At 43.3% G+C, this 23454-nt stretch overlaps 1 protein-coding gene across 1 annotated transcript in view; it reads right to left on the bottom strand.

Annotated features, from left to right (window-relative positions):
• Positions 1 to 9774, bottom strand: part of UTP20 (UTP20 small subunit processome component) — a 63066-nt gene extending 53292 nt beyond the window's left edge. The window contains exons 1-11 of the mRNA XM_058021940.1: positions 9676 to 9774; positions 9022 to 9102; positions 7843 to 7909; positions 7520 to 7652; positions 6876 to 7064; positions 5796 to 5877; positions 4553 to 4690; positions 4014 to 4169; positions 2263 to 2409; positions 1633 to 1767; positions 127 to 204 (exon numbers count right to left, since the gene is read on the bottom strand). Coding sequence (XP_057877923.1) covers positions 127 to 204; positions 1633 to 1767; positions 2263 to 2409; positions 4014 to 4169; positions 4553 to 4690; positions 5796 to 5877; positions 6876 to 7064; positions 7520 to 7652; positions 7843 to 7909; positions 9022 to 9102; positions 9676 to 9720 — 1251 coding nt within the window. The 5' untranslated portion in view covers positions 9721 to 9774. The remainder of the gene's footprint in view (positions 1 to 126; positions 205 to 1632; positions 1768 to 2262; positions 2410 to 4013; positions 4170 to 4552; positions 4691 to 5795; positions 5878 to 6875; positions 7065 to 7519; positions 7653 to 7842; positions 7910 to 9021; positions 9103 to 9675) is intronic.
• Positions 9775 to 23454: the final 13680 nt, after the last annotated feature.

Genomic DNA, 23454 nt, shown 5'->3' on the forward strand with positions numbered 1-23454 from the left:
AGTTCAAATAAACATCATGTCAATACACAACAATCCTTCAGCATTCAAGGCAGGTAAGTATACTGTGGAATCTCCAGTTCCCTTTAGCAACAAAAATAAACATAACGCACAATCACTTCCACCTACCCTCTCAAATTGCTTCATTGTGAACATTGCTTCAGAGAAGTCCAAAAGAAAATGCCGTTCAAATCTACTTGCAAATACCTGCAAGATGCAAGTGAAAGGTTGCAGAATGAGAGACATTTCATAGTGAGCTCTTCACTACCCATGGGACATGTTTTCTGGTATACAATTCAAGCATTCTTTGAACTCTTGAGATACTCTGCCTGGTCCTCTTGCTAATTCCAGCACACAGAGCAGCATTGTTTCCAAGTGACAATTCAGGTACAGAAATGCACAGTCCTTTTTAACAAACCCTACTGACACAACCTTTTTTGACCAACACTGCTGGATCCTACTATCTCTGTGCAAAGACAACTGAGCTATCTCTTCAGTGTGATATGGAGAACAGAAGCTGAAAGTTCTAGGACTGCAGCACACACACACTAAATGTTAGGGAAAAGCTTAGGCCCAAAACATATTTCAACTTGGCATTTTTCTCTGCAGCACGTTGCAGAAAGCTTACTACCTCATGGGCAGAGCAAACCTCTGTGCTTTTGAAGGATCCAAAACAGGAATAGTCCTTTGAGACACTCAGGATCAGTACTCCTCAATGCCAAGATAAAAGACACACCCAGATCTCTCTTTCCCAGACCCTTCAGAACACAAGGACAGCTTTAAGCCTCCTCCAGTTTAACACAAACCTACACAAATATCCTCAAATGTTTGAAGAAGTCTGCTGAGCAAAACTGGCCTCATGCCACAGGCAAAACCAATCTTACTTCAGCACAAGTGACCAGATGAAATTTGATCTCCTTTAAACAACTGCAAGTCTTGCCTTCCCATTGTAAATTGGGTGGCATTTTTATTTGAAATATTTTTTCACACACACTACAAACTATGGTCCACACTGTTAATTGCAAAATTATAATTTCCTGTAACATGAAAACTAAAGAATCAGACTCCATAGTATAATCTCCTGTTGATCTTTGCAACACTACATTTGTTAGGAATGTATGCAGCTAATAATGTCAATGCTCCAGGAGCAAAGGTACTACTGAAATATGCTTACCCCTGTACTTTCTAAATCAAAAGTGCACTTGTGTGAACCCTGTCCACAAGGCTAAGGCATACTCATTAAATGCTTGGAAACCTAATGATTTTTATTTTTTTTTTTCACTAAGTTTGACTCAATGATCTGCTTTATCACCACAGGTAGGATGCATTCCTTCACTGCTCTCCTTCCTTTCTCTACAGAGGCTGTAGGTGTTTGAATTGAAGCCTGGATTTCATTACAATGATGTCTGCCATGGTGACACTGCTATATTGACAGCCTGTGCAAGATTGTCAGGTAACCCCAACACCTCATCAGACTTCATTTAGGGCATTGGGCAAGTTCTTCATTATCTGTGCAAAAAGGCTGAAGGGAACCTTACAGCATATTTCCTAGCCTGAAATAGAATGTCCAGAAATCACCCTGCTCTAGGGAATTTGAAGACTGGGATTTGTGGTATAAGCAGCAATCCTTGTTACCTTCTGAATAGCTTCCTTGGTCAAAGAATCTGGCAACAAAACATTTTCTGCCAGCAGGAATGCAGAAATGGCATTCAGCAACATCTTGCAGCAAGATGATGAGAGATATGGTGTCTGTAACATTTTCATTAAAACCTGAAATGAAAAGAGAGAACTCATATTTGTCCAAGAAGATAATCATTATCTGGTCTGAATGGCCTGGACAGTCCCTGGACCAGGAGGGCAGAGTTCTAAGCTTCAGCCCACAGAAACAAATCCTAATAGCCCCACTGAAGTCTGAAGGCCCTAAATCTAGCCCAATGGGGTCAAATGTACATGAATCTGGCAGAAATGCTCTATACCAGTGATATGGGGGGAATCTCCTCCACAGTGGCAGGAACAGACTCTAGAAGCAGTAGCTCATTTTCCCCATTGCTCATTTAAAGCTGGGCTACACTAACATCACTATACAGAGGTAAAATCTCACAGGATCAGAGAAGTAGCAATACTCAAAATATATGTATGTCTCTGTTCACTCAAATCCCAAGCCCAGTGATGCATTAGAAATGTGTATAAATGCTTCAGCTGACCATACCTCTTCCATATTCAAACAATACCTCTCTGACACATCTAAGTGCCAGTTTGACCCACCTGACAGACATCTTCAGGCAGTGAGATTTTAGATCCATTTGCATGTTCCACTAAGATCAGATAAGCTTGTAGAATCCTTTCCATCTGCTCTGAAGCCACAGAGCAGTTGACCTTCGTTATTTTCCTCTGCAAATCTAGGAGTGACTCCTGTTTAAATAAAATAGAGAATTTAAATGCTTCAGATAAATGAACAGACTCTGTTTCACTTACTGCTATTTGAAGGACATTCAGAAGAATCAGTATCTCAGCTGCCCAACAAACTATTGTTGGCTCTTTCATACATATTCCACAAATTAAACTGTGCAGAAACACTGTGAAATTTCCCTCGGGTAAAAACACATCCCAGATTCCTTGGACAGAAACACAAGGAACTCCTAAAATGAGGGTCCCCAGAAAGGCTGATACTTGACATACAAAGTAGGAAAGAGAAATATTGAGTTCCACACCTACAATGATTTGGAAGCAGCCAGCTTTCACTGGAATTATCAGAATTTAGGTACTTTTACACTTTATGCATCATTTTGCTAATGTGATGCTGAGAGATTACTTATATAATTTACATTCTACATTAGAGTTTCTTTCTGTCCAGAGAGACAGAAAATATAAACTTCTACCCTTGATCCAACAAACTGAACCCAATTTAGACAGCTATCACAGACTACATGAATACTTTGCTCTGAGCAAGATATCCCCTGTGCATCCATCAGTTCCCAGGGTAAAAGAAAAAGCCTCATTAAAAATAAAAGGAAATATGTCACAAATTTCCAAGATTTCATACCAACTGCAGATGCTGAGTCAAAGAAACCTCAGGGATACAAAACATTCAGTGATAAACAAATCTGTAGCTGATGACAGTCAGGTTAAAACTGCTCATCATATTGGGTGAGGCCAGAGGAACAGGATGGGATTTTCTAGGAAACTGGCTAGTCACAGGAAAGCAGTCTCAAGAAGTAACCAATAGGAATTATTTACCCATGCTGGAAGGACTACCCTAGAAAAGCTCATCTGAACCACTTCCTGCAGTTTCCTGTTTCATCCCTCTCAGGAGCACAACTGACACAGTCTGTTGTCAGCTGCAAGAGGCCTCAATCCTCCTACCAGATGTTTGCAAACTTTTAAATGTTGGTCAGGTAAGTAAAATACGCTGCCAGGCTGTGTCATTGCTGATTATTCTACATCACCCAGATCCAACACAGCACAGCCCACAGCACTCAGCTGTGCTCCTTCAGACCACAGTGCAACCCCCAAGCAGCAACACAGGAACACCCAGACTGAAACCATTCTGATTTTCAGTACTTGGCTGCAAGGCTCAAACTTGGATTTCCAGGTTTAACCCAACTCTTTGCCTTAAAAAGCTCTGAAGGGCAAAAAGCTTCCCTTTTACTGTCATAAAGTGGTTTTGAACCACCAATAGTTCAGCAACATAAAACAAGCACTACATTCCATCAAGGGTTCTGCAGTGCATGCAAAGGCAGACTGTACAAACCAACCTTGCCCAGCCACAGGACTGAGTTCCAAGTCTCACCTGCAGTAGCTCCCTTCTCACTCACAAAACAGCCACCAGGATAACTCTGAGCTTAGAAAAGAAGGGTGGAATTTTTCTCACGACTCTGTATTTTGTGTTCCCAAATCAGATAAAAACTCATTTCTGGTCCAGTAAAACACAAACACTTTCTACAATAAGTGCAGAATTTTTTCTCTGTCACTCATGAATAAAAAAATAACAGTAAGAAGAAAAGCAATCAGTGTACCTCCAGGCACTTGAAGACAATGTCAAAATGCTCCTTATGGATATGCACTGCAGCTGATTTGATCATCTGCTTGAAGGCTTCTCCAACAGCTACCCATGGTAGCTCAACTTTTTCTTCAGTCATAGGCCCCAGCTTCATCAGAATTAACTTCACAGCCTGCACAGGAAAAGAGTATATAGTGATCTTACACTTAGAGAATAAGTCTAGCAATCCTAAAACCAATTAGTGCAAGGTATTGCTAAAATATTCCAGTGATCTCAATTCTTTCTAGAACTGAGAAAAAAATTGGCTATCACCTAAAATCTGAAATATCAGCAAGAAGTGCAATATCAGCATACAGGCATACTGAAAAGGAATTACTTAAAACAACCATCCTGTCTCCAAAATTATTCTTAGAAGGCTTTCAGATCCTACCAGGTAATTACCAACATGCTTATCACCAAGGAGCCACTGAGGTGAAGGAGAAAACACCCCTGGTTTCAGTGAGCACTGCCTAAGGCCTGTTACAGTAACAGTTAAAGCAGCAATCTTGTTTTTACCGTCTCTGCACAGGAGTGGAACATGTTCCGAACACCCTTGCACATCTCGAACAGCAGCTGTCCTACACCTTCCACCTTTTCTGGGTGCTCTCCCAGGTCACGGAGCATTAAATTGAAGAGTTCATTTTTATCAGAAACCTACAAAACATGAGGAGAAAAAAACATTATCTTCTATTCAGAGCTGCCAGATGGACAGAGACAATCAAAAGGTTCCACAGCACCATGTTCTCCTAGTTCTGCAATCCCACAACAGTTCAAACTCATTATTTCTGTGACCACACAAGGAAATTCAAAGAAGAAATTTGATCAGCTATTCAGTCGCTACAGCTCCCACAATCCCAGAATGTACACAGGTCTGCTGAAGTCACTGCAGCTGAAATATATGGATTTCATTCTTCTCATGCACATTCAAACACGTGCATAAATGCACTGTTAAACTGGTGACAACTGAAACAAAAAAGTCCCTATCCTGATGAGACAGAGACATGAATCAACTGAACACAGAATCCAGTTGTCCAAAACTAGAACCACACTTGAGAATACTGCAGGGACTTCTGGACCAATATTGTAAACACCTCAGTTTCTGAGGATTTGACTTGAAGTTCAGAAATTTCCAAAAGCAACCAAGCAAATGAACATGCTTTATTAAGGTCTCTCAACTTAGGACAAAAATGAGGATACTCAAACTTGCTAGCCAGTCTAAGGAATCATGGCTTTTGTATGTTTTGACTAAACAAAACCCAACAATTAACACTCCCTCTCTCCTTACTCCATGAAAGGCTGCTACTGCCTGATCTCGGCTGATCTGTCTGGGAATGTTACATGCAGTGATCTTCAGGAGTGGAAAAACGTCATAAGAATTTCAGTTCTACAAAGGCCTTTAAGTATTCGTGAAAAAGACAGTAAAAAAATGTGCACACACAAATTCAAGCCTCCCTTCCTCAGGATTGACCTTACTATTTCTAGTCATTTTAGATAAACCAACTACAGGCATTTAGTTTAATGTCTCTAAACAGAGAGTGCTAAGGCCTCTATTTGCCACTTGTGACACAGAATGCATGACATTCTCAGTATGACAAAAAAAACCCCAAAACAACAAAATGACAAAGAAAGACAACTCAGGACATGCTATATGCCAGTTCAGGCTTTGCAACCCTTCTCTGGAGAAAACCTAATACTGCACATTGAATCCAAAAACCACCTCAAAATTAAGACAGCACCAAAGTACAAGCATCCCACTTACCTTTCTCATTAGAAAGACAAAACTTTCAGCAGCAAAGTTTCTGATGTGGAGTTTGTGGTGAGCCAGCAGGGTGCTGTACAGGCTACAAAGACACAAAATAACCCATTGTCTTAGGGGCAATGCAATAGTTGCCATCCGCTGGTTAAAAAATTGTTTCCAGTTTACATTAGCACTTTTTACAAACATTAAGAACCTGTACTCCTAGAGAGGGCCAATACCTTCCCTCATCTATATTCCTTTCCACTCTCCCTGCATAAATAACAAGAGTTTTGCAAAGAAGGTCAAATGACAGTGCCAGGCAAATTAAGCCACAATCAGAAATACCTTTCAAATCTGCAGATCTACACAGATTCAATTGCAGCATCAAGATTTTCCAAATATATGTTTAGCAGCAGTAAGTGAAATGAGAGTTGATTTATATGCCAGATTTGTATTTCAGTTGAGCCAACAGGCTCTCCTGTACACTTAAAAGTTTTGAAAGATTCAGTTTGCAAGGCTGACAAATATTTGCAGTTTGCTGGTATCAGTAACAGTGACAGATGGCTCATCACAGGTTCATTGCAGAGGGAGTGGTGCTTCAGATTCTCTCAAATTGAGCAGATCATTTTTCAATATGTTTAACAGCTTAGCCTGGGCTGGGGAGGAAATCTGTAACCAGTTTTTTGCTCCATCTGTTCCAAACTGAAATTAGGAGGAAGAAATATGGAACCACTGTCTATGTTAAAAGTAAGAGCCCATCTACATCAGCAATTTCAGACTGAACAAGTGGTCACACTGGGTCAGGCCACATGCTCACTCAGTCTACAGCAGCTGCCAAAAGCAGATACCTGGGAAAGGTTTAAAAACACAGCAAGCATGTACGAAATCAGCCTTCAAGCACCTGCAGCTCAGGAACTCCCCAAGCCCAGAAGTCCCTGCAGTTGGTAACACCCTGGAGCTTGGCCAGTTCCTCTCTGAGAAAAAGTGAGAAAGCATGCTAAAAAGTACACTGAAGAATTAAGCCATGCATTCATGTGGCATTTACACTTCTACGGCATCTAGTAACTGCTGATCGAGACAGGCATTAAATATGGTTTTTACCTGTATATATTGTGTATGTCTTTCACCATCAATCTCCACAAATACTTGTAGAGATAGGAAAGAGAGGTAAAAGCCCATTCTAGCAGCTCTGTATCCTGTGTATCCAATAACTTGGTGATGGCCAGGAAGAAGTCATGAAAGTGAGGATAGAAGTCAGCCTGAAGATCTCGAGCCAGCTGCACCACTAGACTGTGTTTCAGAAAATACACCAATGTTAGTGCATTTCAATCAAAACCTAGTCAAACATTGCATAATCCAGCACAGTCCCCTTGGAAAGAAAGGCAGCATCGCTTTTTAAAAAATATCACCTATTAGGCAGCTGGGGATGGCAAGAATCTTAAGATTTTCAAAAAATCAAGCAGACAACAGTAAACAAGAAAACAAATTATTAATGTCAAACAAAGCACATTAATATAATGTCTGACATTTAGTAAGCACTCCAGCTAATTTGTTTGCCTTGTCACAACTATACTTTTTTTAAGACTTAGAACCATAAAGCTCTATCAGGGAAATATGACCACTTTGGGCATCTCATTGAATATTTTCCTCAAGCACAATAAAGACAAAGAATACTTACAACAGGAGTCATGCTCACATGTAATACCATCAAGGGTTATGACTACTTCTTGTGACCATATACTTACTTTAATAGGGGCTGGTAAGCAAGACTGCCTTCGACTTGCAGATGTGTCTTCAAGCTCTGCACAACAGCACTTTGGTAATAAACCAGCTGGTTGAAGGACTGGCATTTGTTGGCCACTTCATTATAGAATTGCACTGTTCAAAAAACAAAAGAGAAGCCCTGAAAACTAGTCCAGTCCCTGGTAAGCATGTAGGGTGTAAAAGAATAACAGCTCCACAGCCCAGTCCAAAAACCAGTCAATAGTCTCCCACTGGGCTCTGGATGAAGAAAAACCATATTTTAGCAGTCTAAGGGAAGCAGAAAACATGAATATAAATGACGTACCAAAATGGCGAGTGAGGTTCAGCTCCTTCCATTTCCGCAGTCCTTCAGAAAAGTAGGTTTCAACCTCCTGCCAAAACAAAGATGAAAAATAGCTACCAACCCTAATGAATGTGTCCTGCAAAGATGAGAGGTTCAAATGAAGACAACTATCAAGTGCCTTAAACATTTAAAGAATATTCTAAGAAATCATTTCAACAGGCACTATGGAGTTTACCTGAAAATATGACTTTCTTTCAATATTCAAAACACATTTGAAAACATTTTCTGATGACAGGACTTGTTTGCATAATTGCTTTTTATACCTCTGTTGACTGGCCTTGATAATCTAAGATACTGAGCCATAGTTCACCCAGCCCAATGCCTTGGGATTTTCTTTTGGCATCCTCTCAGCTATTGAGTGGGAAGTTCAGAACAATCCAGAAGGCCGGGTGGCAATAACCTGCAAAGTGCTATAATCATAATGATGATTTATATGACACATAGAAATGGTCCTTGTGATCCATAAAGACACATGCTCCTACTTTACACACGTGTTGCCAATGCGTGGGTGTCCATAGGTAACAAGTGATGTGTCCCACATGACAAGTGATAGGAGAAGAGGAAATGGCCTGAAGTTGTGCTAGAGGAGGTTTAGACTGCATATTGGGGAAAATTTCTTCACTGAAAGGGTGGTCAGGCATTAGAACAGGCTGCCCAGAGAAGTGGTTCAATAATCATCCCTGGAAATATTTAAAAGATGTGTAGATGTAGCACTTAGGGACATGGCTTAATGATGAACTTTACAGTGTTAGGTTAACAGTTACACTCAATAATCTTAGAGGTCTTTTTCAGCTTATGATTTTCAAACTTCAGATTCTATTGCAACTACTCAGATACTCAGCACATGCAAGTCTTTCCAAGTCTGGTCCTAGGACTGCTAAATGACACAGCAGCATCAGAAACAGGCCCATCAGCCACATGGAAGACATTAGGGTGGTACCGACAAAGTCCCTCAATGGCAATACTGCAGACCAGGTAAAAGCAAAAGGGATCAAAGCATGAAATGAGGCTCCAGAAAAAGCAGTTCTTGCAGGAGCTCCTTTCCAATTTCCTCCTAAATAAATTTCTTAAGTGACTCTTTCATGGATTATGTCTGTTTGTGATGTTATTTCAGAAAATAATCACAATTGCTGCTCTCACCTCAGCATAGCTCCCAGTTCTGTCAATCCGATGAATAATATCAATATTAATGTTGCTTAGGCGCTCCGAAAAGGTAAGAAACTGCAAAGAAAAGACACATTTCTTGCTCAGTTCTGAGCACAGCCCTTCCAAATCTCTCAATAGTACACACACTGCAAACAGAAACCCCACTCCTAAAGACAGGCTGCCGGATAATACCTCTCAATATCAGCCCTACAAGAAGGCAAAACGCACAGGAGCAGGACTGACCCTCTACCTCCCGACCTGCAAACCGAGGCTCGCGGCCCACGCGCCTGCACAACACGATGACAGAGACGCAAAGAAATCTACCCAGATTTCAGCAAACTGCCCCGCTCTCAGCCTTCCTGAAACAACCCCGGTTAATTTCACTGAATTATGTCCTACGCTAGGGCGGCGGGGAGCCTGCTGCCTGTCGGAGGGTGACCCGGCGGCCGGAGCTGCCGGCTACGGAGCAGCAGCCGCTCTCCGGCCCCGCTGCCCCGGCCGGGACCCTCGCAGCGCTGAGCGGAACCCGCCACGCCGCCCACCCTCGCCCCTCCTGCCGCCGTGCCGCTTCGGCAGCCGGGCACGACCGCTGAACTAACACCGAGCTCCCTTCCCCCGGCCAGCAGCCGCGTCCGGGCGGGCGCTCACCCGGTGCGTGTTGCCCGACTTGTGGGCCGTGGGCTTGCTCTTCATGGTGGCGGCGGCGGGGCCCCACAGCGAGTCCCACACGTGCGGCCCTAAGCGCCAGGCGCCGCCATGCCGGCACGGGCTGCCGGGAGCAGGGGCGGGACCGCCGGCGGAAGGGGCGGGCGGTGCCGAACGAGACCCGTCCCCGGAGGCGGGCGGGTCCTGGGTCCTGTCCGCGTCTCACCTTGGCACCGAGGGGAGGTTCCGTGGGAGCTGTGGAGAGAGCAGCCCCGCTCCGCCGTTGTCTGTGCGCTCTGGTGGAGGGCGGCGGGCTGAGGCACCTCGGTACTCGGGGGAGGCCACAGCGGTGCCCAGGGAGGAGCAGTTTGTGCTATGGTCAAACCATGATGGGGCCGAGCGCAACCCACAGCACAGCCCTGATGGCTCGTCACGAAACGGCCGCTGCCTAGCTCCGTGATCTCAGTAGTGATTTTTGTCCAGACCTCAACAAAAATGTTCATCGCAGACAAAGCACATGCAAACCAAGTCCTCGCACAAGAGTAAATGGTTACGAACTGGTCGTTCCTTGCAATATCACGGTTTATGGGAGCTTCTGCCTGCGGCTGCAGTTGCAGGAGAAGGACATGTGAGTGAGGTGGGAGATGAAGTTAAGGTGGAAGGAGCTTTGGTGCGGGCAGATGTAGTAAGGACAGCTCAGAACCACGCCGTCGTTCCAGGTTGCGTCTTGGCCAGCTTGAAAATTTGTCCCTGCCGAGGCCGCCCGTCCTGCCTGCTTCAGGCAGCTCAAGGCACTGTCAGAAACCAGGCTTGCAGGCTGTTCAGACCAGGCCACTGTCAGAAACCAGGCTTTGCAGGCTGTTCAGACCAGGCTACTGTCAGGAACCAGGCTTGCAGGCTGTTCAGACCAGGCCACTGTCAGGAACCAGGCTTTGCAGGCTGTTCAGACCAGGCCACTGTCAGGAACCAGGCTTTGCAGGCTGTTCAGACCAGGCTACTGTCAGGAACCAGGCTTGCAGGCTGTTCAGACCAGGCCACTGTCAGGAACCAGACTTTGCAGGCTGTTCAGACCAGGCCACTGTCAGGAACCAGGCTTTGCAGGCTGTTCAGACCAGGCTACTGTCAGGAACCAGGCTTGCAGGCTGTTCAGACCAGGCCACTGTCAGGAACCAGGCTTGCAGGCTATTCCGATGGAAAGACACACAGGTGGATTTGAGCACAGCTGAAGTTCACGATTCAGAGCACGTAGGGACCTACAGCTTCGAACAGACCCAGCAGGTTAAACAGTGCCAGGTGCACCCAGAAAGGCTGCCCACAGGCAGGCAGTAAGCCATTAGCATGATAGTCATCTGGATAGGTAGGGGAACGTGCTTGCTTCAGCACCTGTGGAGTCAGAGCTGCTGAGACAGCTTTAAACCTTGTTCTTCTGCTGTAGAAATAGAAAGGACTTCTGGCGTTTGCATCAGGTAGGAAGAGAATGCTTAATTAGGCATTTAAGTTTGAAAAGGTTGGCTTAAGTGATTTCAAGGCCAAATATCTCCATAGAAAGGGCATCCAAAAGCACGTTGAGAGGTCTAGATCCACAAGACCTTAGGGACCAATATGCAACAGTTTAGGAGCACAAATAACCCTCCAGAAGTGGATAGTAAATTCACTTACTATGTCTCCTACCTATTGTGTACTTACGGAAACCAGTCTACAAGATCTTTTTTCCATTATGAATAGCATCTATTCATAGAGTTGTAGAACTTTGTGGGATGCTTGCACTACAACATCATCCAAGGAAATGAGCAAAATCTGACATTGATGTAATGGAGAGGAGAGCTCAGGTGTGCTCTGGCTCGCAGAAGTCATCATCACCAAAAATAAAAGACATTAGAGGAAGTTTTAAAAAGCCTAAAAATGCTCTTCTTGTGTTTGTAAACTGGCAATTTCTCAGAAGATTGAGACAAGGTAAACCTGCAGCTGCTGATGTTCCTGAGAGTTTCTGGTTGCAAGAGCTACTCATGGTCTGCGTGTCAGACAGCACTGAATACCACTGAATACTTGGAGGTACACCTGAGTGAGCCTCAGGCTCATAGCCCAGGTATCAATACCAGTATGGCCAGGACAGTAGGTCTGCTGCCTCAGCTGGCAAGGTTCAGTGACCCAGAAGGGCCCTTCCCCACTTGTATGAGCTGCAGCTATGTTAATGATATCTTTATTACATACACTCCCCTCTGACTGCAACGCCTCAAGCCTCAGGACTTATTCTTTTCCAGTAAGAGATGTGGTTTTCCCATCTCTGGGCAGGCCCCAGCTCCAGCACCCCGTGATTATCTGATGGTTCCTGCCAGCAATTCTCCTTCAGAAATTTATGCTACAGGCATTAAAAATTAAAAGCAGGTGGCTTTCTGAAGAGTAATGTCTTATTGGTAGTAATGCCTGTAGAGGCATGTAGAGGAAACCTTTGTAAAATAGTGCATGCATGTCTACCAAAGTAGTCACCAATTCAGATCTGACTTCTTCAAACACCCACTGGTGGCTACAGCCACCAATCTCTGACTCTAATCCATCAGCACTCCTGAAACAGGTCTAAGATTCCTATGTCTCCTCCATTCCTGGGCTTTTTAGTCCTGCAGTTCTAAATCTACTTGCTGGACTCAGCAAGAGCCAGAGCCACTTTATGTAGAAGCAAAGCAGGCTTGCCCTCTGGTAGTCTGTAGTTTAGCCTAATAGTAGTAATTGGGGTGAAATACCTCAATATTTAACCCAGGATGGTTTCAGAGGGCAGAATTAATCTCAGGTTATATAACCTATATGTGTAAAATGTGTCTGTCTTTGAGCACCAACTTCAGTCTTCTTTTCTATTCACTGACGCTCTAGACATATTCTTGTACTTGAAACATCTGTGTTAGGATAGAATTAATCCTAGGATTGGTAGTCTCAGGAAGTCTGGATGACTCCATTATATGTGCATATCTGCAACTGCCCCTGTGGATGCCCCCTACATGACATGGCTCAATAACTACATAAATTCATTGTATCCAAACAGGGTTACTGAGTTGCCCTAATTCTGTCATATTTTATGTGTATTAATCACAAGCACAGCACATACTCCAGAAGCCCATCTGACACTGAGTTTCTGACTTAAAGGACATGTTACCTGACACAAGACAATGAGCAGCCAGGTCAGACTATTTTTAACCAGAGGACATTGTAGATTGCATAGGTGCGCAGGAGTTAGATCAAATTTTCATTTTCTTACCCTATTCATAGAGGCATAGTGGAGTTTACATAGGTAATTATCTTGTGTGAGCATTTTTCCTTTCAAAATGAAATATAACAGGCTAATAAATCAACAGAAACAACTGTGAATTTGACCAAACAACTTCCAATCTTGGCTGCCCAAAGCTAGGTTTCTCAATCAATATTAAAGACACTAAACAGTTATCTGAGCTGGTTGTGAACCCAGAAGCCTTTCTCTTTGCCTGTCTCGAGTCACCACACAGGTGGGGTGGATGTGGCTGTAAACTTACTGCATCACAGGAGTTCTTCAAAATCCTCCTGTAGGGAGAAGCTGGCGTGAGTTGAAGGCAGGTTATACAAGTGTATCATGCAGTTTGGTGTATTCTTTCAAATGAAGCAAACAGATTTTTATTTTTTAAATTTGTCTGCAAAGTAAGATGAGCCCTTTGTAACACAATGACATATTTTCACTGCCAGTTTCCTCCTCAGCTTCTAGCTGGCACTTTGCCTTGCCTTGCGGGAGAAAACCCCACAAGATTATGTAGGATGTTCTTGAGAGCACTTCAAAATCAAAGCAGACAAGATACTGGAATCCTGTTCTGCAATGTGGTGGAACTGTTGGGCCACATTTTTTCTAATTTGCCTGAAGCACAGCAATTCTGCAAATAATGCAGCTCTAGGTCAATGCTAGCTGAATCATGGGGAGAAGAGTAAACCCTTAGGTTTGCTGATCAGAGTGGGGTGAACAAGGGCCTGGAATTTAGATCCCAGATTTTCTGTCTGAAATATCCTGAACTTAGGGACTTTCCTCACAGAGAAGGGCACTGACGACCTGGTTCAAGCCTTGACACACCTAGGCCATCTATTTCAAGTCAGGATCCTGCTGCAGAGCTGAAATAGGTGGGCTGTACTAGCTCCAACTCTTGAAATAAACTGAACAGCACCAGAGTGCAGGGACTATCCACACCAATAGACCATCAATACAATCCCTGGCACAATGTTCCCGCAATTCATGCCAGTTTTCTGCCCAGTAGGAACCCACATGTGGGGTTTTTTTAAGGCTTTGGTTTTCTGTTTGTTGTTTGGGGGTTTTTGTTGTTTTTTGGTTTTTGTGGGGTTTTTTGGGGTGGTTTTTTATGTGTTGGTGGTGGTGGTGGTTTGGTTTGGTTTGGTTTGGTTTGGTTTTTTGGGGGTTTTTATTTTGTTTTTCTTGGTGTTTTTTTTTTCTTTTTGGTAGAGTTTTAGAAATTATTTGTGTTAGAAAGAAAAAGGGTCTGATTTCTGCCCAGACCACATGTACACAGAGAGACCCAGGACAGGAGAGGTTTGCCGTGGTGGCTACAGCTGTTGTTCCTCATCCATTGCTCTGCCACAACAGTAGCAACAGAACTGGCTACAGCCTTGTTGAAAGCAACAGTAATAGAAGCAGCAGGAAGAGGATTCACAGAGGAATCATGGTGCATGGAAAGGAAAATTAAAAGGCAGGATGGAGTCTTGTTCCTGAAGAGAGATGTGAATGCTCTCCTGCATCTCACACTCACCATTAAAATGAGGGGCATTTGGATTTGACAGAAACCCTCTGGATTTCAGGCTGTCTGTCATGTGTCTGGGACTACTAACAGTCTGTTTGCAGCATGCCATTCAGGGAAAAATAAGGCCAGGCTCCCTGAAAGGAATGGCATGTTCCTGGGATGGAAGAGAAGGTAATGTACAAAGCAATTGATACTGTTCTTCATATCTCTGCATCCATCTCATTCATGGAATGCAAGTTAGGTATGTAGGTTTGATGTTTTGGCTAATTAATTTGCTGCTTTTTCTTTTCTTATTTGAAGTTTCAACTGTCATAGTATTCATGCAGCTGTAACTTTGCTTTCAGGTTCCAATAGAGTCAGTACTTCAGTTATCCATTCCTGATCTCATAGATCCAAGAGACATAGTGTACAAAAGCTGAAACTCCAAAGAAAGGATCTAATAATCTCAGCTCTGCATTGTACTGTAAGGAAAAATATTTAAACATACATACATGAGACTGCTAGGAAGCAGTCTAATTCTGATGTGTTCTGTTGAGTTAAATATTTGTGAGTACCTTAGAAAAGCAGAAAAAGTTGTACAACATCAAGAGACAAAGCAGCCCTTCTTGGCTCTTCCACTGTGTCATCAGCTGCTGGTACCAGCTGCTAAATTACAGATATTTATGAGAAATTTCCAATATTGGTCTATATAAAGCAGAAAAAAAACCCAACAAAACACCAAAAAATCAAACCATACCAACCAACCTACCAACCAGCCAGCCAACCAACCAATCAACCAACCAAAAAAAACACCAAAAAAATGTTATTGATGCTGTCACTGGAGAGATGTTGCTAACACTAAGAAAAAGAAAATTAGGGCTGTCCCTTCTTATCATAAAATGTAAGTAACTTTTTGGACACTGCTGCTGCTTTCAATACCGATTTGTGGGTCTAATTTATGATCAGATCAAATAGGAGCCATTGAAATAACTGATAAAACAAACATACTGAAATAATAGATCCCTGTGTAAAAGATATCTAGGTGGAGATCGACACTTCAGTAAAAAAGGAAAAGGAAATGAGCCTCCATCTCCAATTAAGAGAGAAAACCCAAAAGACTGAAGCAGATGAAGTCCTGGCTGCTTGAACTGGGCAAGCACTTAGCACAGGGGTGCAGTTCGCCTCTCTGGCTATAGCTGCTGGCTGCACAGAGGGCAGGGTATTTCACCTGATGTTCATAGCCAGTAGAAGATTGCTTGCACGGTTCCCACCAGCTCCTCTTTTGATGTGAGATGAAATGAGCCCCTTTAAAATGAGGATCAGCTAATGGTACTGTACAGATACAGAGCACCTGCTGTACCAAGAGATGGAGTCCCTTAAATCCAGCTGCAGCCAAAATGTTTCTGCTCGACTGCCATTACTGCTGTGCTTCCTTGTGCATCACATCATTCACCAACTTTGCAAACTGCTAACACTATCACATGGTATTAAACTGACTGTGCAGAAGCTGTGGAGGCTTTATGATGCTAGATCAATACAATTTTTTGCCTATTTAAAAAAGCATGTTGAAGTTATTATTTCTTCCCCCTTGCCTTAGCCCCAAATCCACATTTTCATCAAACCCCACTCAGTAGTCTATTTGAACACATGCCAACACTGGAAAACAATACACTAAAGCAAGAGACATTAATTTTAAGAGTCTTGGTGTGCCTGAATTAATAAAATCTTCCTGCCATGGAGTTTGGTCATGAACATCCACATGACTCATATGCACTGTCCCCCACCCACCACAGACCACCACTCCTTAGCATCCTGCAACAGCTATAAGTCTGCAGTGCAAGAGGCCAGAAAACCTGCAGTGTGTCCCAGCAGCATCTTGGGAGAGACCAAGCATGCTGGCAGTGTTTCTAGTCTCCAGAAAAAACAGGGATTTGCTATTTGAAATGTCCAGATAGCATCAGAAATAGGTGTAACAAATCTCACATTATAGAGGGAAACAGAAGAAACAAACCAAGCCAAAGTCAACAGATGCGGATGGTTGGACCTGAGGGAAAATCCTCCTTCTTCATCTGCTTTTGGTGATGGATGTTGCTTTGAGGATGTATGACAAACAAGGCAATTAAACACACAGAGCTGGTATAAATATGCATAACTGCTTTCAAACATTTCCAAGCAATGTATGTGTCTGTGTGATCTCAGCATGGGCAGCCTTGGCAGAGAGTAGAAGAACTGAAGATGACCAAAAAGGGGTTTAAACGAGAGGCAAGGCAGTCAGTTCCTAGAGACATTAAAAAATTGGAAGAATGAAGTGGATAGGAAACAGCAATTTTGGGGGAAATGCCTCATGAGACTCTGGGTCCTAAAGGAAGGGGATTCTTGAAGAAGTGTGAGAGCGAGGAGGAAGAGAAAGTTTCTTAATGTGAAGAGATGGGGGTGGAGATGAAAGGATTGAGGGAACACAGGGGATTCAGCAGTAGCAATTACAAAGGAGGATGGGAGGCAGATAATAAGGGAGATGTCAGAACTGATGATAGACACTCTGGATTATGAATGCAAAAATAAATCAAAATAATCAAAAAGCTAGTTAGGTCACTGGGGCAGCGGCAGGCAAAATTTTACAGAGTATTTTGAAGTGGCAGAGTTAGCAGGCTCATTTCCAGAGGCTTCCTCTGTAGAAAGTGCAAAGAGACGGGCTCCTCCAGGGAGCATATCAAAGCAACAATTTCTTTCTGCAGAGCCTGTCTCTCCTTCAGCTGGGAGCCAAGCTGCATAACCGAAGTACCCTACATGGTACACCTAAAGCAAACACATATCAAAATAACATCAACTAGAACATGTGATCTGAGATGGTTTGGATAGCAGGTAGTGAAAAAAAGAAGGAAACAACGGAAACAAAATACAGTTCAGAAAAATTTACTCAGAAAATAAAATCAATTTTTTTGTTCATCATTCTGGTGAACATTTGACAGCCTTTTCTCATACATTAACTGCAAGTAAGCAAACTAGTTGAATTGTAATTCTGTTGATGCAGAATTGAACACCTTAAATAAACAAAAGATCCCAAAGCCGTGGGTATAAAGTTCAAACATGTAACTTATTTATCCATTTGAGTTAAAGAAGTAAAATCTGTACCACAATTTTATTCCCATACTAATTGTTCTTGTGAGCAAGTATTTATGTATGCTAGATCTCACTGCATGGACAGCCCATAAATATATTTTGAAATTTGTTCTTTTAGATGAAAGAGGAGAGTTCTCCAGCAAATGCATTATAGACTCCCAATCGTTCAGATTTAAATGCTCAGTAGTCAAGGCTAACTTAAGTACTTCCTTCAATCCTGGAGCGCTCACTATTGATTTTAAAAGGTGTGTTGGTATTAGTAGGTTACACAATATAAAGTTCCCTTCTCAAGACCATTAAGTACTCACATTTAAATTATTTTCCTTGCAAACTGCATTCATTTGAATTTCAGTGGAATGTGAACATAGAAAAAACAAACTAAGGTGTCATTCAAAATGTCAACATAAACCACGACTTTTGTGACTCTTTGGCTCTTTTCTCCTTGTTGATCTCTTTCTTTGCAAGTCACTCTTTCTGTCCTTGTGTCCCAGATATGCTAAGCATGAGAGGACAAACACTTCAAGAAAAAGTTGTTACCCTGAAGGACTTCCTAATGATTAGTGTCTGAAGCAATGACCTTTACCAATTCTACACCTCTTCAAATGTAGGTTTTGGATAGGATGAGGATTGGAAATATGACACACATGGAATTAGGGAACCATGCTTCTTGAAATATTTAACTTGTTATGCTTATGGTTGTTTTTTAAGACATAAGACACTTGCAAATATCATTGCATCCTTGTTATTGCCCACAAACAGAACACAGTCTGTGCAAGAGGCATTTCTATAAAATTACTATTAGAAAAAAGTTTCTAAAAGGATGCTTGGGAATGTACCCTAGTGATATTACTGGATATAAAGTGGTAACAATTATGGGACATCTCTGTAAAAAAAAAAATCCCTGTGCTCAAAATACATGTGCCAGGTGAAGAAACTCATCCAAGTTTCACAAAGAATATTGATTGATGATGATGATAATGATGATGATGATGATGGTGTTCTTCTGAATCCCCTTTCAGGGTAATTGTGTCATGTCCAAACATTATTAACAGAAAAAGGGCTAACAAAAAATAACTAAAAAGAAAGCTAAGAAAATCACTAAACAAGACTATGGGAGATTAAGATATCTGCCATGTTTTTGGCTTGGGTAGTTAATTTTCTTTATAGTAGCTGGTACAGTGCTGCATTTTGAATGTAGTATGAGATGAGTGTTGATAACACGCTGATGTTTTTATTGTTGCTAAGTTGTGCTTACCCTAAGCCAAGACAGTTTCCCATGCTCTGCTAGTGAGCAGGTGCACAAGAAAGTGGGAGGGAGCATGGCCAGGACAGCTGATCTGAACTAGCCAAAGGTATATTCCATACCACAGAACACCATTCCCAGCATATAAACTGAGAGGAGTTGGCCAGGAGACGCTAATTGCTGCTTGGGTGAGGCTGGCCATCAGTCAGTGGGTGGTGAGCAATTGTATTGTGCATTGCTTGTTTCTTTTGGGTTCCTGCCACCCCTTTTAATTAAAATTATTAATATTGTCCTTATTATAAATATTATTATTAGATTTTATTTTGTTTCGCTTATTAAACTGCTCTTATCTCAACCCACAGGTTTTACTTTTCTTTTTTTTCCATTTCTCCTCCTCACTGCAAGGTGAGGGGCAGGTGGTGATTGAGTGGCTGTGTGGTACTTAGCTGCTGGCTGGGATTAAACCACAACAGGAGCATTAAACCAGGAGAAGCAAAGCCAGTGATGGTAGTAGTAAGGTAACTAGCTATACTATGCTCAGCAATTCAAAACAGCAGTGTGTGGAAAAGCACAGCAAGTAGAGGAGATTAGGGTATATTCAACTGACCCTAACTGATGTTCAGAAATATGAAATGCCATCAGCAATGAGCTTCCTTTTCACCAGGCTTCGCAAGGTGACAAGTGATGCTGTATAGGAAGCCATTGCTGCAATTAAAATATTCCAAAAGTAAAATAAGTGCATTTTTTTAAAGTACTTTTTTTTACTTGAAGTACTGCATTGTGAGAAAAATCTGACAGTCTAATTAGGAGTAAATTATTAATTTTGATATGTTATTCCTAACACTAACTGTGACGTAAAGGAAATTTAACTGCTAGCTCCATGAACAGAGGAGCAAATTGAATCTGGGTCCTCATATCACTGTTGGTTGGCTTATGAACTTAAAAGATGAGAAGCTTTGCCTGCAGTTTTGTGTTTTTAAGGTCTTCCTCTCAAATGGTCTCACCATTCCCTTAATAGAGGTTCAGCTTCTGCAACAGTGTTCCTTTCAACAGGAACATTTATGAGATCCTGCATTTTTTCCCCATCTACTTCAATGCAACTGATAGCTCCTTAATCTTTCTGAGGCCCCAATTTCTCTAGATTTGGTGATGGTATACTGTGGTCACTGCATGAAGTGCAAACACTTTCCACATGCATACATGTATATATACAAGGCATCATCCCACGTCCCTGATTTCCTAATAAATCATCCATTTTTTGCAGATTTTGTTTTGAAATTATTTTGTTTGTCCAACAGCCAGCCATTTTCTGGCAAGGTTTCCAAACTGATTCTTGTGTAAGCAGCAGAGAACAATGGCCAGTCCTGGCACTACCCAGGTCAATAAAATTGACTATGAACTGTTCTTGATCTGCAAACTCAGCTCAGCTGGTGTAGGGACACCAGCTTCGTTTTGCTTCGTTTCAGACTATGTGCGGTTCAGCACAAAAATTACTGGAAGTTGGAGAGCTCCCAGGCTGCCAAAGCAAAATGCAAAGGGTCTTGCATCACCACTGAACAATGGTCACTGGGCCTCCAGTGCTCTCCTCCCTCACTTACAGTTGTTTTTGCCCATGCCCACATTTGTCTACAAGCAGGATAATCCCTCAAAGTCTATTTTCACAACTTAGTTCAGAGAGATGGGCAGCATCTCTCCAAGTTCAGGGCTCAATATATTTATCTCATCCATAGGAGAAAATACACCTGACTGATCTCCCAATGCAGTGGCCCATCCATGTGAAAAATAACAGGAAGGGAATGTCCTTTCCTACAGACTTCCAGTAATATCTCACAGAGCTGTCCCAGAGTGGAAATGAGCCCAATACAATCACAAGGAAGGAACCATTTGGAGCCATAGTCAGTCTGGGGTTTGTTTGGCCAGATCCATGGCCTTTTTAATTAGAGGGTGCTGGAGAGATGTGAGTCTTACCCCTCTTGCTATTAAACACTGAATCCCACGGATGTCAGTAGATCTTACAAAAAGAGAGTCACAACCACAGTGAGATGAGACACTACATAAGGCCCAGTGGAGATGGGGCAAAAGTGTTACAAGAAGATAATGAAAGACACTCTCTGAGTTTGGAAGCCATTTACGTATCTGTTGTAGCAATGAGAAAAAGAAAATACTTGCAGTTCTGTCTCTGTTACACAGCACAAACCAATAGAGCTAATTTGGTTCCCTGTGTGAAAAATCCAGAAAAACATTTAGTTCTGTTCTCCAGGTTCACTTGCTGTGATTTAGAACATGGCCATCATACAGATTTGCTGCTGGTTCCAAAAATGGAAACAACCACATTGGAGGATCCAGCCTTTCATGCCACGTCAATCATGATGACATTTGAAAGACAATTTGCTTAACACTACTGGTAAAAGAACCAAGGATGCCACCTGAAACCAGAGTGATGTGCATTTCCTCATAGCTGCTTGTGTTTCAGTTAAGAAACATGATTTGTTTTCCAGTACATGTTATCACTTGCCGTGTTTACATTATGTCAAAAATTATAAAGAAGCCAAATCAAAATTGTATTAATCCTGTGTAATTAATACTTTAAATGCATGTTATTGTTTGAATGGTTTGAGCAACATAATTCCTGAAGAAGTGCAAACAAAGGACACTGAGCATGAAGCTCTGAGCAGCACAAGCTGTGGGTCTGGGCCAGAGCCTGCTTATGTCCTTCTTGTGAAAAATGGCTCATGCTTTTTGACAACAAATACTTTATTTTTGGACAGCACCAGTTCATTGCACTGAGTGAGGATGTGCTGGTTTTGATTGAAGCTTTGCTTGGAAGGTTTATCTTCTTTCACCTTGTCAGAAGTTGATTTAGGGCAACCACTTCAGATGATCAATAAATCAATGGCCTAACTGGTAGATGTAAAGCATAAGTTTCTTTTTTGCTCTTCCTCAACAGGACATCTGGAAGCTCTTACTCATTGTATAAGTAATTAGAGAGTAATTGGGCCACAGAGACTGATGCCCTAACCTGCTGTGGTGAGATTAGGACATGCCACTTGCACACCATGGCCAGGTTCTGTCTCTTCAAGGCCATTCAGACTCCCAGATGGGCATCTAGACACCAGTCCAAAACAGACATGGTTTCACAGCTCAACTTAATAATCCTGACAGACCAGACTTCCACCTACTCCCCCTCCTTCCAATATGCACTCAGAAATAACTCCAAAAGGCCTGCAATTCCAGAGCTCCCAAGGAGAGAGAAATGTTCCATCATCTGTGCTTGGCTGTCAGGTGTCTGTCTGGTCATTTCTGTCCAAGATACAGAAGGCTGCTGAAAACCATGTCTCAAAGTGGTCAGATACAGGCAGCTCAGAGCACCTTGAGCTGAACCCAGAACTCTTGCAGCAAAGACAACTTCCAGTTTATCCAGCTGTGGATGACAGCCAGAAGAGGCTGGGCAGGAAGGAAAATTATTCTACCTTCCATGAAGGAAAACAGGGTAATTTTTAATCCTCAAGCTGGTTCTGACTTTTACTAGGTAATCACCTCCAGCATAGCACTTTGCCAATGTACAGCTCAAGATGGAAATCTACTGTGCAAAGCTTTTAAACTCTGCCACAAGGTGTGCTGTGTGTGGCTGCATGCTGTCAAGCACATCTGAGTCAGCTTTGGCATCCTTTCATCTTCATTCCCCATCTGGGGTTGCTAATATATGGCAAAGTGGCCAAATATGGCATTTGCTGTTATCTACTGTATCTGTAGATAACAGATCTACCTGTATCTACTGCTGGCTATAGAAATAGGCACATCTCCACCACTGGACATGCATGACCTTATAATCCTATAGGTGTTTTTGATGTATTCCTCTCTGGGTAAGATGTGTGAAGCTCCATTTGTGATGTTCGTGTGCACTTTGACTCCTGAACTTGAAGACAATTAGTAAAACTTCTGTGAGCACAGTGCAGGTAGTAGGGTTTCCCGGTTGCACAACTGCAGTGTTCAGCAGTCTCGTCTTGGTAAGTCTGATTCAGTGAGTTCCCTTCCAGATTGCACAACTCATGGAAATGTATACATTAAATTATATTTTCACCTCAGCGGGGAGATGGTGGAATATGCTAACGAGCGAGGGTAGGTTCTCCATCCTGGGGAACTCCCGTGTGAAATGTTTTCCCTCCAGAAGCTCTGGACCGGGAGCTTGCGGTGTAAGCGCGTCCAGGCGGTGCTGTGCCGCGGCGCCATCCCGCAGCCCGGAGGCGCGGGGCGGGCTGCCCTGGCCCGGGATCGCCGCCCCTTCTCGCTCCGCGGGGGCGCCCAGCGCCGCGGGGAGGAGCGGGCCCCGGGACCGTATAAGGCCCGCCCGCCGTCCCGGCTGCGGCACTCGCGCGGCGGCTCCCGGCGCAGCCCGCTCCCGCCCCGGGACACGCGTGGGGACCTCGCGGGCGCTCCGCAGCGCGCCCGTCCCGGCGGCGGACACCGCACCTGTCCCACCCGGTGGCACCGCATCGCACCCTGCTTCTGTCCCGCTGGTGTCACCGCACCGCGCCTGCCCCAGCCCCGGCGGGGGGCACCTGCCCGGGGGCCCGTTCCCATCTGCCTCCTCCTGCTTGTGCCATCCCGTGCCAGCCCTGCGGAGGCAGCAGCAGCCCCTCTGATTTTGGGGAAGATTCTTGGTTCCAAGGGTGAGTGAGT

Source organism: Melospiza georgiana, chromosome 4 (assembly GCF_028018845.1).
Source record: "Melospiza georgiana isolate bMelGeo1 chromosome 4, bMelGeo1.pri, whole genome shotgun sequence".
Classification (NCBI taxonomy): Eukaryota; Metazoa; Chordata; class Aves; order Passeriformes; family Passerellidae; genus Melospiza; species Melospiza georgiana.